Source organism: Phalaenopsis equestris, unplaced genomic scaffold (genome assembly GCF_001263595.1).
Source record: "Phalaenopsis equestris unplaced genomic scaffold, ASM126359v1 Scaffold000716, whole genome shotgun sequence".
In the NCBI taxonomy this organism is placed as follows: domain Eukaryota; kingdom Viridiplantae; phylum Streptophyta; class Magnoliopsida; order Asparagales; family Orchidaceae; genus Phalaenopsis; species Phalaenopsis equestris.
In genome coordinates, this window is record NW_018165156.1 from 470 (window position 1) to 15,170 (window position 14,701).

A 14,701-nucleotide genomic window follows, 5' to 3' on the forward strand; every position below is an offset into this window, starting at 1 on the left:
CCCTAAACCCTAAACCCTAAACCCTAAACTCTAAACCCAAAACCCTAAACCCTAAACCCTAAACCCTGAACCCTAAAACCCTCAAAACCCTGAACCCTAAACCCTACATCAACCCTAAAAACCCTGAACCCTGAACCCTGAACCCTGAACCCTGAACCGTGAACCCGGAACCCTGAACCCTGAACCCTGAACCCTGAACCCTGATCCCTGATCCCTGATCCCTGATCCCTGAACCCTCAACCTAAACCCTAAACCCTCAGCCCTTTAACCCTAAACCCTAAACCCTAAACCCTAAACAACCCTAAACAACCCTAAACCCTAAACCCTTAACTACCCTAAACCCTAAACCCTAAACCCAAAAACCCTAAACCCTAACCCTAAACCCTAAACCCTAATCCCTAAACCCTAAACCCTAAACCGTAGACCCTAGTCCGTAAACCCTAAACCGTAAACCCTAAAAACCTAAAACTTAAACCCTAAACCCTAAAACACTAAACTTTAAACCCTAAACCCTAAAACCCTAAACCATAAACCCTAATCCCTAAACCCGTAAACCCCTAAACCCTAAACCCTAAACCCTATACCCTAAACAACCCTAAACAACCCTAAACCCAAAACCCTAAACCCTAATCCCTAACAACCCTAAACCCTAAACCCTAAACCCTAAATCAAAAGCCACAATTTGTGAGAAATCGGCTTTTATTTTGATCAAAATTGGGCTCAAAGCATGGGTCAATTGAGCTTGAATTTGGTTTAGATTTGTCATATGAAAGGTTAATTCGAGTTTAGGATTGAAATTGTGAGAAATGGAGACCAATTTGATGGACATTTGAGGCGGATTTGGGGAGATTGGGCATTTAAAGGCAATTTTAAGGGTTTTGGTCAAAATGGTCAAAATGGCCAAATTAGGTCATGTGGTAGTTGAGAAAAGTGAAATTGAGATATTTGGAGTATTTTGGGAATTTTTGGAATTTTGGGCTAAGTAGGGGTAATTTGGTAATTTGGCAATTTTTTGGTAATTTTGGGTAATTTGGGTATTTTCAAAAGGTTTGAAATGACTTTGAATAAATTTGGGTATTTTGGGTAAATTTGGGAATTTTGGACAAATTTAGGGTCTAAAGGGAACTTAGGTAATTTGGAGGAGTTTAGGGGCAAAAAGCTAAATTGGGTATTTTGGTAGAGTTGGGGTGTCAACCACCATAAATAAGCCATAGACCAATAGAAACCCCATTTTGGGTCCTCCATGTATTGGTCTTAGCTAAACCCTAGCCTAGGGCTAGTGGGTTTAGGGGACCATCTACATGAGTCTCCCAAAGGATCAAGGGATCAAGGTCAAGAAATTTTAGATTTGCATTTGTGAGTTCTTGTGAGTGAGGTGATTGCTGGTGAGTGGCTTAGCTCTAGACCAACACCCAGGGTCAACCCTAAGGTCCAACAGTCTTATTGGAACTCTCCTTGAGCTCCCTCATAATGACCCCACCTACTAAGTGCTAGAGGTTAGGACCACTATGTGGAACTTCAAGTTGAGTAAAAAGAAGTTTAGAATTTCTAATAGTGGGGATTTCTTTTCTAGTTTTCTAGGAATAGTCAACAGGAAGTCCTATGGCTAGACTTTAGGCTACTAAAAATGAAAACTAGACCTCAACCAAAAATGATGTCAACATTGGAATATCTTCTAAATTCAGTTTAATGCTCTATACTGGTCGTGGATATTTATGCAGAGACAAAGCACTTCGCGACTCGTCTGTTAGAGTTGGCGTTTCTTTCGAAACTTATCCAAGTAAATTTTTATTGAAATTTGATTTTTTTTAAATGTAAGTTTCCTTTTTATTTTGTTCTTGCTTTTTATTTTGAATGTTGTTTTTGTTTTTGTTTTTATTTTCGGATGTCTTCTTATTTATTTTGAATTCAGAATTTTGTTTAATTTTTTGATGTGAAATTTTGTTGTTATTTTGGGTTTGAGTTTCGTATTATGGAGAAAAGACTCGGGAGTAAAATTTAACGTGACTTGTTTAAAACAAGTCAAATTCGGACGTAAGATGAAACGAATGTGAAAGTGGTAGAAAGGTGTAGGTTGCTTGAATCTGAATACTCTCTTCGAAGTTCTCTATTTTCCTTTTTTCTTGATTCACTGCTCGTTGCACCACCTGCCAATCATTCTTATATATTTGACATGTTATCTATACATGGATATATGTATTTTATTTTTTTTTACTAAAATAATATTATTATTGATATGATACTAAAAATTCGAGTGATAAATATAAAAACTTGAAATTTAGGTGTTAGATATGCAAATACACACGACTTTACTAATATGTATCCAAAATAACCTAAAAATAAAAATGCTATTAAAAAATACATACTAATTCTTCGGTCTCTCGAACCTTCATCCGTCCGTAGGAACCACTCCATCCCGAACCCCTAACGCCGCCGCTGCTCACTTCCTCTACATTGTATGGCCCAGATCCAGGTCTCGAACCCTGGTTTCACCCCACCTACGTTGATTTCACGTCGCCACCGTTGGTTTCACCCCTCATTCACTGGATTCACACTTCCGTCCCCGGATGTACACCTCCGCCTTCGGACGAACTCAACTTCTTCCTTATCTACGTCGGCGTCACCGAGTTCATCGCCGCCGCGCTTCTATGAGGTGATTGGATTTGTGTTTATGTTAGTGTGTTAGGCCATTGCATTTTCTAATGATACAAATGAAGAACCGTGCCATTCAATTTGTTGTTCATTGTAAGCTCTGCAAGATGCTGCTTATTATTAATTCTTGTCTGATTGGGTTTCTTGCAGGCTACGAAAGGAGGCAGCGCAGTGTTATCAGGATGTGATGAAAGTGGTGAGTTCATTTATATAGTAATTGTCAGTCTAATCTGTAAGCATAATTCATTTATTTTAGTCCATTGCGTGACTTGTATTGGATTATGAGAATAAAATGATTGAGCAATGTAGTTTTAGTTACTAACTGTATTTTGCCTACTTTTTAGTTTCAAATGAGAGGCCATGGAAAACCAGTGATGCTAGGCTTGTGCTTGAGGATGGATCTGTATGGAAGGCCAAGTCGTTTGGTGCTTCTGGAACACAAGTTGGTGAAGTGGTGTTCAACACATCTTTGACAGGGTAATCAGACCTTTTTATTATTGATATAATTTTTAATCTGTATAAGCTTCGGAAATAACATTGGTATCTACACATAACCATGGCTTCAACCTTCATCATTGCTACCTATTCCATTCTTCCACACCTGCCATCACAACTTCATTGTTGTGATCTTTCCATTCTAGAATCTATGCAAGATCGTTGCATTTGATAAAGTAAATCAATATTATCAAAATTAAAAAAATAATAGTAAAATAATTATACAAAAGGAATTAATATAAAACGAATTCATGTAGGAATAAATTTATTTCATTTTTTCATTAAATAAAAGTTATATTCAAATTAATTAAAATATTTAAATTCAATTTGAGAAGAAATAATCACATGATATTATAGATTGTTAGCTTAAACTCGAGGAATTAATTATTTTATAAAAATAAAAAAACTCAAAGTAAAATAGAGCAAAATAAGAAAAATAATATTAGTATTTAGTAGCTATTAAGTTATTTAAATAATATATTTTAAAATAAAAGAAAATGAGATGCAATATACTTTTAAATTTAAAATTTATTATTCATAACACGTGGTGTCTATTATTTTTTTAATTGAATGTATAGATGGTATGCCTAATGTATTGTAGATTCACATTGAACAAGTACACATCTTTCATCTGTTCTACATGGCATGCTTCATTTTTATAAAGTATTGGTGCATCATAGCAATAAAGTGATTAGAGTCATCATACATATCATATTTGAATATCTTTTTCACAATGGATCAAACTATAGAGTGAAAACTTTTGATTTACATTAAATATCATAGCATGAAGTTACATAGCTTTTGAATTATATAATGGGTCATGGCATAAAGCAACATAGCTTTGAATTTTTTATAAGTAATTTTATTTTCTTTTTCAAGAGCCCTACAGAGCTTAGCTTAAACCTAACCCGCCATTGGCCTGTATTTTCCAATTTGCACAAGTTTGGCATAGCTCATGTATCCATTGTTTTAATTGATGAATAGATAGCTAACCATCGGTGAATATATCCCCCATCAATACAAGAAGGGCATAGAATTACATGTCCATTACTCTCAGTAGATACACAAGTTTGATGCGACAATGTATAGATAAAAGATTTACATGTGAGGAAGAATGATCAAATCCTTTTTCATAGATTTAAAAAGGAGTGCCATTAATAGCTGCAAGAAAGGAAGAAGATATTTCATAATATGAAATATAAATTGTCAATTACTTTTATATAAGAATAAACACCAAAGTCTAAAATCCAAGACTTATTAATCTAAGCAATTATAATGCTCACTAAGGTTTGTTTGGTCGACAACATTACCAATGTATTTCATTCATAGTACAGGAATTTTGAAAATTTAGTCGGTTGTTCAGAATTAATTGCAATTCAATGTAAAATAGTATTGTATTTGAAATTCAATGGAATTCGGCCAATTTAGCCAAATTTAAAATATACAGCTTAATGTAAAGTGCAAACCACTCCCACCTCGTTGCCCCCGCCGTCAACGCATTATTTCTTACATTGAAATATATTAAAAAAAAAATTGAAGTCACCCGTTTATTTTACAATAAAGCAAACTACTCCAAAATATTTTAAGTACATTACATTATCCCTACTTCATATTTATTTTACATTGGATTAATTTTTCTGCTGACCAAACAACCCCTAAATATAAAAAGTTTTTCTTGCTTGATATTTTCCTGCCTAACAATTGTTAATCTTATATAAGATAAAATATTTTGACTCTTGAATGATTCTTCTTACATCGTCCATTGAGAGAAAAGTGACTAAATAATAAATGCTGCTTCTCTTATAGCATTCATAAATGGTATTGGAGGTAGCTAATCTGGACGTTTTTTGTTCAGATATCAGGAAATATTGACAGACCCCAGCTATGCTGGGCAGTTTGTTTTGATGACTAATCCTCATATTGGAAATACTGGTGTTAATCTAGGTGGGCTAACTTTCTTATCTAATATCCTATGCTTGCTCAGCTCTCTCAGCTTTTTCAGAAATTTAATGCTTGCCATACCTCTGTGCAGATGATGAAGAGTCGAATCAATGTTTCCTTGCTGGTTTAGTTATTAGAAGTATAAGTATGTGGTGAGCTTTTATTGTCGTATTTTATTTCAATTATGCAACTACAGGTTTTATATCAACAAGAGTTTTTTTTATTGTCGTATTTTATTTCAATTATGCAACTACCGGTTTTATATCAACAAGAGTTTTTTTTTTTTTTTTGGGTCTGATTTTTTTCTTGAAATTCATTTTTTGCAGCACTTCCAATTGGAGGAGCAAGGATGCTCTTGGTGATTACTTGGCAAAACGGAACATCATGGGCATATGTAAGTGATAAAGTAAATATTTTTTGTCTCTGTAATGTACCAACTTAATATAATATGGTTGTGTTTCTTCAATGGAGCAGATGATGTGGATACTAGGGCAATTACTCGAAGGCTTAGAGAAGATGGAAGCCTTATAGGTGTCTTAACTACAGAAGAATATAAAGCAGACAAAGAATTGATAGAGATGGCCCAAAAATGGAAAATTGTTGGTACGTTAAATATCCTTGTACCTGACAAGTTTTTCTACATGTATGTTTGGTAAACTCTTTTTTGTTTATTCTGCTTTTATCCTTATTTCTCGATTGGATTTCAGGAAATAAAACAAGTTTGGTAGATTTTTTATAACTATTATACGACATGAATGCTAAAACCTATTTATCTTTTAGGTGTTGATTTGATTAGTGGTATCTCATGTGAAGCTCCATATCAATGGTCTGAAAAAACCAATACAGAGTGGGAATTCAAAACAGGAAGTGATCGTGGTGAAGAATTTCATGTTAGTACTATAGCATTCAGGACTTGTTTACATATTGTTATTTAAAAATTGTCCTAATGCATTATATTTTGCTTTGGCAGGTTGTTGCATATGATTTCGGGATTAAACATAACATTCTAAGACGTTTGGGCTCATATGGATGTAAAATCACTGTTGTTCCATCAAAATGGCCTGCTTCAGAGACATTAAAGATGAAACCTGATGGAGTTCTTTTTAGCAATGGTCCAGGAGACCCAGCTGCAGTCCCTTATGCTGTTGAAACAGTTAAAGACATAATAGGTAAGGTTCCAGTGTTTGGAATTTGTATGGGTCACCAATTAGTTGGGCAAGCATTGGGGGGGAAGACATTTAAGATGAAATTTGGTCATCATGGCGGAAACCATCCTGTTTGCAACCTTCAGAGGGGATCCATTGAGATTAGTGCCCAGGTTTGATTTTATTATAGTTATCCATCCTTTACATATTTTGGCTTCTCTTTTTTTCTCCTCTTTTTAAGCATTGTGATATAATTTTTTGTGTTTGGCATCATTTAATAATATATTGTTTGTATTGTTGGTTCTCGCATGAATGCTTTTTCTAAATTATTTGGCGCATTGCAATTCTTCAATGAGTAGTTTTGCAGTATCATTTTTTTTTCCATAGATTGCATTGAGATTTGATTAGTTGCTAAGTTTTACTGTTTGTCAAATTAAAAGTCTTTCTTGTTAGAAATATATAAAACAATGGTTTCATCATCATTAAAAGGAGCATCAGCAAGTCACAGATCAGGCAATATTGCAGAGGTCTAGAAAGGAAAAGAGCAACTGCCAAAGAACAGCATGATTTAGATGTTTTTGGCAGACATAAGATAATCGTATTTTTTTAACCGTACATAGTTTAGATTTGATTAAATGATTTAGAATAAAAGATATTTAGTCAAAATGGATCTCAAAAGTATTAAATTTTTTTGTGCTGAATCTAATATATAAAGAATGCATCAAAATTTTTATATTACACTCATCTCATAGTTAATATAATTGTTTGTGAGACTATGACATTCATGTTTTAAAAACTATTAATATTCACGTAATTTGATGGCGCCAATTTTATAGGAAACTCTATATTCGTGGTCTTGGCTTGTTGCCTATCGAGGTAGTGGATTCATTACCTTAATATAATTTTATTTGACGTTCTAAATTGATTTTTTTATTATTTTTTATGGCAGAACCATAATTATGCAGTGGATCCTGCCTCACTCCCCCCGGGCGTTGAAATAACGCACATAAATTTAAATGATAATAGTTGTGCTGGCCTCCGTTGTCCTGAGCTAAAGCTCATGTCTCTACAGTACCATCCTGAGGCCTCTCCTGGTCCTCATGACTCTGATTTAGGTATGTTGGGTGAATATAGTTATGAAAATAATTTAATCATGTTATTCTTTAATCTAAATCTGAGTTGGAGATTACTGCTGCAATATAAATTTTGATTGATTAATCACATATTATCATTGCAAATATGATGATTGTAAATTGTAAAGTTCAATTTGACCTAAAATTTCTCACATAGTTGCAAAGCTTTTATTGAATTTAAAAGCTGCACTCCTTTCACCATGAGTTTCTAATTGTTGGCAATTCAATACAGCTTTTCAGGAGTTTATAGAGCTGATGAAGGGTAACCAATCCTGAAACATATCCAAGCAATCTCTCTTGAATGATTTGATTCATGGTGAAATAAAAGGAAGAGATGACATTTTGTTTCATGTATTATGTCAAGTTGCTTATGGAGATTATTAATTTAGGTTAATTGTTTGCAGATAATTTTATCCATTTGTGTGTTCGCCATGAGAAGATTGTTTTTTGAGAAGATTGTATTAAGTCAAGTTTAAACCGTTTTATCAAAAAACAAAGCACACTCCGATGCAGACATAATAAATCTGGTTGATTTACTGCTGTTCATGCTAATGTCAATTTGTAAAGCACTGCTTATGCCTTTCAAAAAAGTAATTTATTTCAAAGTTTATTTTTAGGTGAGTAGAAATTTTGGGTTATGATATATATATTGATAGATTTTTAAAATCATCTGTGCATAGTAGAGAAGTAATCAAAAGATTTGTTTAGTGGCTATGAAGAAAATGTTTATGAAGAGTAGAAGGATCTCTTTACAATCTTCTTTGCATAACTTACACTTGTCTTATTAAGGAAAATAATGCTTTGAAATAAATTTTAATGCATGCACTAATGTTGCCAACCTCTTTATTTAATGATGTTTAAAAATATTCTTTTAAGTGTTGTGATGTTCATTTAATAAAACGATGTTCAACTTGAATTAAAATTCAATTTTGTTTAAATTCTTCTCTTTAATGGCTTATGGTTAGATTTTAAGTCCCCACCAAATACCCTTCACTCGAATGGATGCAGTTACATAAATCCTTCAAATAGTTTATTACCCACCTCATCAACCACAGCATGCAAATTCGTATTGGCATTTTTTTTTGACGTTAAAATTTGCCAAAATTAGGGTAGTTACGTAAGCTTGCATTTCTTTAATCATCTCAATTGATTAGCAAAATTTTCATGATCACCTGATGTTTTTGGGAAGAAATGAGTTTGAATGCTATCGTCTTCCTCAATAAGAAGACGGAGGCTTTCATCCTCAAACTTTAACGGCTTAATTCAAGAAAGGTAAACTACTCAAAAATGGAGGCTCCAAATGAAGCTCATTATAATATATCATAGTCCAAGTCCAAATCAAAATATCACAACCACCGTAGAAAGAAATACGCCAATCATAGTCCAATGATATCAGTAATGTGAGATCCATGAAAACACTAACTAAGAACTGCCTATCCCTGTACGTTCTACATGGAACCATATCTTCTTTCACTGTTCCTTTGTGTTCTCTCCCATGAAGCTTGTCTCGCTGCAATGGAATTTCCGTAGGAGTCATCTCCCACACGTTCAGCTCCTGCTCCACTCACCTGATTTAAATACCAACAACAAATGGGTTAAATAATCGATACCATTTTTTTTTATATAGTTTTTTTGAGATTTACATGCAAACCTATTAATTCCTACCTATTATCTATGCATGAAAAAGGTATATCTCACTTTTTAAAACTTAAAATTTGGATGGTATAAATGTAAAAAGTAAATTTTTGGCGTTACACATGTAAATATATATGAATTAAGTGGTTTGTATCTAAATGGCCTCTTTCTTATTTACTTAAAAATATTGAATGCATTTTTTATCTGTTTCTAATTTTTAAAAACACTTGAAAATCTAAAAATTATTTTGAGGTTTTTAAAAATAAGTAAAGATGTTAAAACATGCAAAACATATTTTATTTCAAATAAAAAATAATAATAATAAGTGATCCCAGAGGGCCATTAAATCTATAAAATAAAGCAAACCGATGAGCAACTCACAGCTTCCAAGCAAGCTGATAGAAGAGTCATCCCAGGCAAGGCAAAAAGACCATGCTACATGGAAGACAGACAAAACGCTTGAATCAGCTGAATATAATGACACTGTCAAACTGCTTGATTAACAAAAGCTGTAATCAAAGTGAGTACAAACCTGATGTTCTATGCGACTCTTGTAGATGAATCCTCCACAACACGATACAACCGATAAGAAAATTAAGCTGAAAATATTATGATAATGCAGAGGTCAAATATATAACACATAAGCATTCATAGTTGCATGCATGCCACTCAAATATTTAACATGACCTCAAAAATAGCACCACCGCTCTTTTCTTAAAAGTGAAATACATCTTTTCATGCATAAATTTATGACACCAATGTGTTCCCCGTATATATTTAATAGAATCTGACAATAGTGTGATGAAATTAACATACACACAGGAAATAACTCCAAATGTGGCCCACCCTCTTAAAGAGCCACCATCTCTCTCTTGAGTATTGTCTGCAGCAAGATGAACAAGTGCAAGCTAAATAGTTATATAATAGAGACAACCTTTACGAGACTAAGGAACAGATCCCATAATGGAAGAAGGATAAAAACAAAGATTTAATATACATTTAACAAGAATATCACTGCCTCATAAACAAAGAAATAGAATCTAAAAACTCCTGATTCAACTTTTAACCCACGCCAACAATTGCTTTTCTCAACTGGTATGATATACCAAGCAATTGTTAATCACATAAAGATTAAGAATCGATAGGATTCATTGTTATAAGGTACCGACACTTTCTAATAATGAGGCATAAATATGCTCCAGCCATTGCACTTGTCAGACCCACGACCAACACACATAAGGCACATACTCTATATGTTCAATTAAAAATATAAAAAACTAGTGGCCATGTGTGCCCTGAATAATAAATTTTAATTTTAAATTATATTATATAAATGGCTTTAGTTAAAAGCTTTCTTTATTTTAAAATATATTACTTGAATAACTCAATGGCTACATCACATAAATTTTAATTTTAAATTATATTCAAAGGGGTGATCTTTTTAGATATCTCGGGTCTATTGTTCAAAGCGATGGTGACATAAATGAGGATGTTATTAGTAGAATTCAAGTTAGTTGGTTGAAGTGGAGAAATGCATCGTCCTATTGCGTGATAGGAAAGTACCACTTATACTGAAAGGAAGATTTTCTAAGATGGTGGTGACACCTGCAATGCTCTATGGCGCAGAATATTGAACCTTTAAAAAGAGAAGTATAAAACAAATGTAAGTGTTGTTGAGATGAGAATGCCTAGGTGGGTGAGTGGAATGCTTAGGTGGCTGAGTGGTTTGACACTTTAGAGACAAAATGCAAAATGAATATATCTGTAATAGGGTTGGTGTAGCTCCAGTGGCAAACAAGATTAGAGAGAGTCGTCTTAGAAGATTTGGTCACATTAAAAGTCGACCATGTGACAATCCTTTTAGGAGAGTAGACGTTTTAGATTTGAATTATATTAAAAAAAGCAGAGATTGACCTAAAAAAACTTGATCATATTGTATAAAACATGATCTAAATCTGCTAGAATTAAATAAAAAAATGACACTCAATAGGACGCAATGGAGAAAAAGAATTCATGTAGCCAAGCCCACTTAGTGGGATAAAAGTTTGTTGTTGTTGTTGTCATCATGAAGTCTTTATGATTTTTTTTTATAATATTTATTTTTTTTATTTCTTTCTAAGAAGAAGTAATTTCTTAAATTCAGGCAAAAAATCTATAATAGCATGTGCCTATTTTTTTAGTTGGATAAAGGCCTATTGTTGTTGTTGTTGTTGTAGTTGTTGCTGTTGTTGTTGTTGTTGTTGGTAAATTTAACTTCAGTTTTTATTTATGAACAATTAAAATAAACTTTCAATTATATAAATTCATTTAATATATATTTTATTTTATGTAACTATCATACAATGTTTTAATTTTTAAGATATAATATAATAATATTGTATTCAATGTGATATCGAAACCAGTTTGGTAATTAGCGGAAACAAAAAACAAACTTTTATTGACATTGGATTAGGATTACAACCCGAATCAAAAAGGAAAGGAAAATATAATGACAATGCTCTCTGGCTAGGACCGTAAGAGAAAATCCGGGGGAGGTGGTGGCGTCAGCGAATTGAGTTTGGAGCAGGTCAGAGCCCGAGGTTGTGGAGTAAGCTAGAGAGGGTGATTTGGAGATCGGTAGGTAGGCTAGAGTGTCGGTTGGAGAGTTAGACAGCAAGGATAGGTTGCAAAAAAGGGATGGCAGTGTGTTAGGGTGCAAGTCGGGTGGCTGGACAGCAAGGGTAGAGTGCAAGGAAGGGGCGGCAGGGGGTTAGAGTGCAGGTCGGGTGCTAGGCAATAAGGGTAGGCTATAGGGAAGAGTGGCTAGGTGTCGGGGCGCAGGTTGGAGAGGCCAGCGGCTAAAGGGAGTGGAGGAGAAGGGATAGGTAAGATGATAGAAGAAGATACACACCACATCGAAGCAAGATACAACCCAATCACCACCTGTCGTCGGATACAACCCCAACAGTGAGAGGAGAAGACTCCAAGGGAATTCTGAAATACAAACAAAAACTGAACCCTACAATGAGAAAACTGCAATTTATAGACTCTTACATGGAGAAGAAAATGAAAGGAATAGAAAAGGAATCTCCCACACAAAAAGGAAAGGAGTGGGCGGCAGTCCAAGTCCAGAAACAGCGATTAAAGACTTCCCATATGGAGGCGATCACGTAAGGAAGGGAATAGATGGAGGAATCAACAGCCCCACCCTCTAGGGAAGCTGCCCGGTCTAGCAGTGATCTGGATCGGTGCCCTATGCTAGCAGGTTCAACCAGCTGGCTATTCCCGCACCCGCATGGGAATACTTCCTCACCCACATCAGTCTCCTGGGATTGGGGGAGCTTCAACCTAATTCGCCGCAGCATCGAGATCACATTGACGACTGCATCGCCCTCCCAGGAGCCTAAGAGTCTTCCCCAACCTACGAGCAAGCGTCCACATCAGTCCAATCTTTTAGGTATCTTCTACTGAACTGAACTGAGACTACGTGTCTCTCCTCTGCTCTTGAATACTCCCAGAGTTATCCACAGTCGATTTAAATAGATCTCAGGTGCGGGTAACCAGAACCTACCCGTACGGTGCAAGCGTTGGTGGTACAGTGTTTACTGTAATATTCTGAAATACCCTTTATTATGTTTGTCCCATGTCTGGAACTAGTGTCTCAGTCTCATCATCCTCTATTGTTACCAAAACTGATCCCACTGGTGTTGCTTGTTGGTAAGGGCACCTATGCTCTCGGACTTTGTCGAAGGCACATTCTTAGTGTAGATACTTGTGTTCCTTAATCCGTCGTGCTGAGTCCTATCAAACTGTCATGATCTCCCCAACAAAATGTGTCAGGTATCCATACAAAGCATATTGCACCACACTCGGTCTTGCAGCTGACCCCCAATTAAGAACTCTACTAAGCATCTCCAGTCGATGTTGACCCTATTCTCCTTATTCAACTGCATTAGTAAATACGACTGAGAATGTTTCTAAATAGTGAGTCCTAATTTTTCTACCATCTGTGTCAATTTCATGTCCTTGTTGCTCTCGTCATCGATGATGAGACTGCATATCTTTCCGTTTATTGTGCAACAGCTGTAGAATATGTTATGGTGAAGCCACTGCAGATCCCCTGTGTCCTCTACATGTAGGATTTGTCGAATAAAAAATACCTCTCCTTCATCTGGTGGAAGCTGATACACCTCACCCTGGTTCTCAGTTGTCTCCTCATTGCTAACTTCCTCCACGGCGTCCTGATCCATGAGTGTGACTACCCTGCTTGTGGGATAGTTGGAGATTATGTGGTCATAACCATGGCATCTGAAACACTTCCTGTCCGATAGAGTGTTGAATGAGATACCTTTCTACTGTTTTTCTTGCTCTGATCCGAAGTATCATTCCCTTATATGGACTTGTTAGTATCACCCACAATACCCTTGTCGGTCGGGGTAGTTGTAGATGACTACTTGCCTGAAAGTTGCTACATGAAGAATGATTGTTGTTTGCTCTTTTTTGTTGTCTTACCACCTTCAAGGCTAGAATCTGAACATCTCCAAGTGACAAATAAGGTTGTAACTATACCACATGACTGATAGCTAGCTTAAGCCCTCCCAAATAACGGGCTATGGTATGCTCCTCTGGCTCGACCATATCAAACCCCATTTGCAATTGATCAAGTTGCTCTGTGAACTCCTCTACTGACAAATCCCTCTACCGCAAGTGGTAAAATCTCAGAAACATATCCCAACGATGATGGGGTGCGAGGTATTTTCTCTGCATTACCTTTTTCATCATCTCCCACCTAATAATATTATTGATGTCTTCCCTTTTCCTCTGTCGTTGTAAGTTCTCCCACCATAAAGAGACAGTTTTCTTCATTTTGATAGCAGCTAATTTGACCCTTATCCTATACACATGCTTATATTCGAAGATCCATTCAACATATTGTAGTCAATCAATAAATTCTTTTAGATCCATACCTCACACAATTTCTGGTATATCAATTTTGATGTCAAAGTGTTTGCGCCCTCTAAATGATATCTCACCTCTTTAATTCTTCCTACGGAAGGGATCCAGATACCCCTCTCTAGGCCGCCATTGGTACTGAATTCTGAAACTTCGTGGTCTATCTTCTTCATCGTTGAAATTCTTCTGCCTATGGAAGGGATTCATATCTTCTTCTCTTTCTCCCCTTTGACACTCCAAATCTCGATTGAGGTAATCTCCTCCTAAGTCATCTCATCAATCTCTGCAAGCCTCTGTTGAAAGCGACGAAGCTCTAGTTGTATCTCTTACCGGATGGACTCTTGTATATATCTTCTCGGTGATATGATTAGGGTTTGAGATTCTTAGAAGTGTAAAGAGTAATTAGTAGGAAAGAAAAGTTTTGGTTTATGGCGGATGCTAGGAAACTCTGGGATAAGACTAGAGTTAGGCTAGTTCTGATACCAAATGATATCGGAACCATTTCGGTAATTAGCAAAAATGAAAAACAAATTTTTATTTGGACTGAATTAGGATTACAACTCGACTCTGACTTGAATGGAAAATACAATGACAATGCTCTCCAATAGGACCATAAGAGAAGGTCCGGGGTCGGTGGTGGCATCGGTGAAGTGGGTCGGAAGCGGGTCGGAGCCCGAGGCTGTGGAGTAGGCTAGAAAGGGTGATTTGGAGTTCGGTAGGCATGCTGGAGTGCTGGTTGGAGGGTTCAACAGCAAGGATAGGCTGCAA

The 14,701-nt window shown here is 35.7% G+C and overlaps 2 protein-coding genes across 6 annotated transcripts in view; one reads left to right on the forward strand and one right to left on the reverse strand.

Annotated features, from left to right (window-relative positions):
• Window positions 1-2,347: 2,347 nt before the first annotated feature.
• LOC110030431 (carbamoyl-phosphate synthase small chain, chloroplastic) lies at window positions 2,348-7,915 on the forward strand. The gene is made up of 11 exons (XM_020733143.1): window positions 2,348-2,653; window positions 2,803-2,848; window positions 2,997-3,129; window positions 5,003-5,091; window positions 5,180-5,240; window positions 5,415-5,482; window positions 5,563-5,691; window positions 5,869-5,978; window positions 6,059-6,406; window positions 7,183-7,348; window positions 7,599-7,915. The coding sequence occupies exons 1-11, from the start codon at window positions 2,459-2,461 to the stop codon at window positions 7,640-7,642; spliced, it is 1,389 nt and encodes a 462-aa protein (XP_020588802.1). The 5' UTR covers window positions 2,348-2,458; the 3' UTR covers window positions 7,643-7,915.
• A 749-nt stretch (window positions 7,916-8,664) lies between these two features.
• The window catches only part of LOC110030417, a 38,465-nt gene continuing 32,428 nt past the window's right edge, over window positions 8,665-14,701 (reverse strand). For 4 of the 5 annotated variants that reach the window (XM_020733120.1, XM_020733118.1, XM_020733121.1 and 1 more), the window contains 4 exons: window positions 9,818-9,884; window positions 9,534-9,600; window positions 9,383-9,436; window positions 8,665-8,934 (listed from right to left, as the gene is read on the reverse strand). In XM_020733120.1, the coding sequence (XP_020588779.1) occupies window positions 8,815-8,934; window positions 9,383-9,436; window positions 9,534-9,600; window positions 9,818-9,884 (308 nt within the window). In that variant the 3' untranslated portion in view covers window positions 8,665-8,814. Of the gene's footprint in view, window positions 8,935-9,382; window positions 9,437-9,533; window positions 9,601-9,817; window positions 9,885-14,701 lie in introns of those variants that run through there. The other variant, XM_020733122.1, reaches the window with a different exon arrangement.

Coding starts and splice junctions, on each gene's coding strand:
- LOC110030431 (XM_020733143.1), top strand. CDS start 2,459: ATGGCCCAGATCCAGGTCTCGAACCCTGGTTTCACCCCACCTACGTTG. Junction 5,483..5,562: donor ACGGAACATCATGGGCATAT/GTAAGTGATAAA, acceptor TCAATGGAGCAG/ATGATGTGGATACTAGGGCA. Junction 7,349..7,598: donor TCCTCATGACTCTGATTTAG/GTATGTTGGGTG, acceptor AATTCAATACAG/CTTTTCAGGAGTTTATAGAG.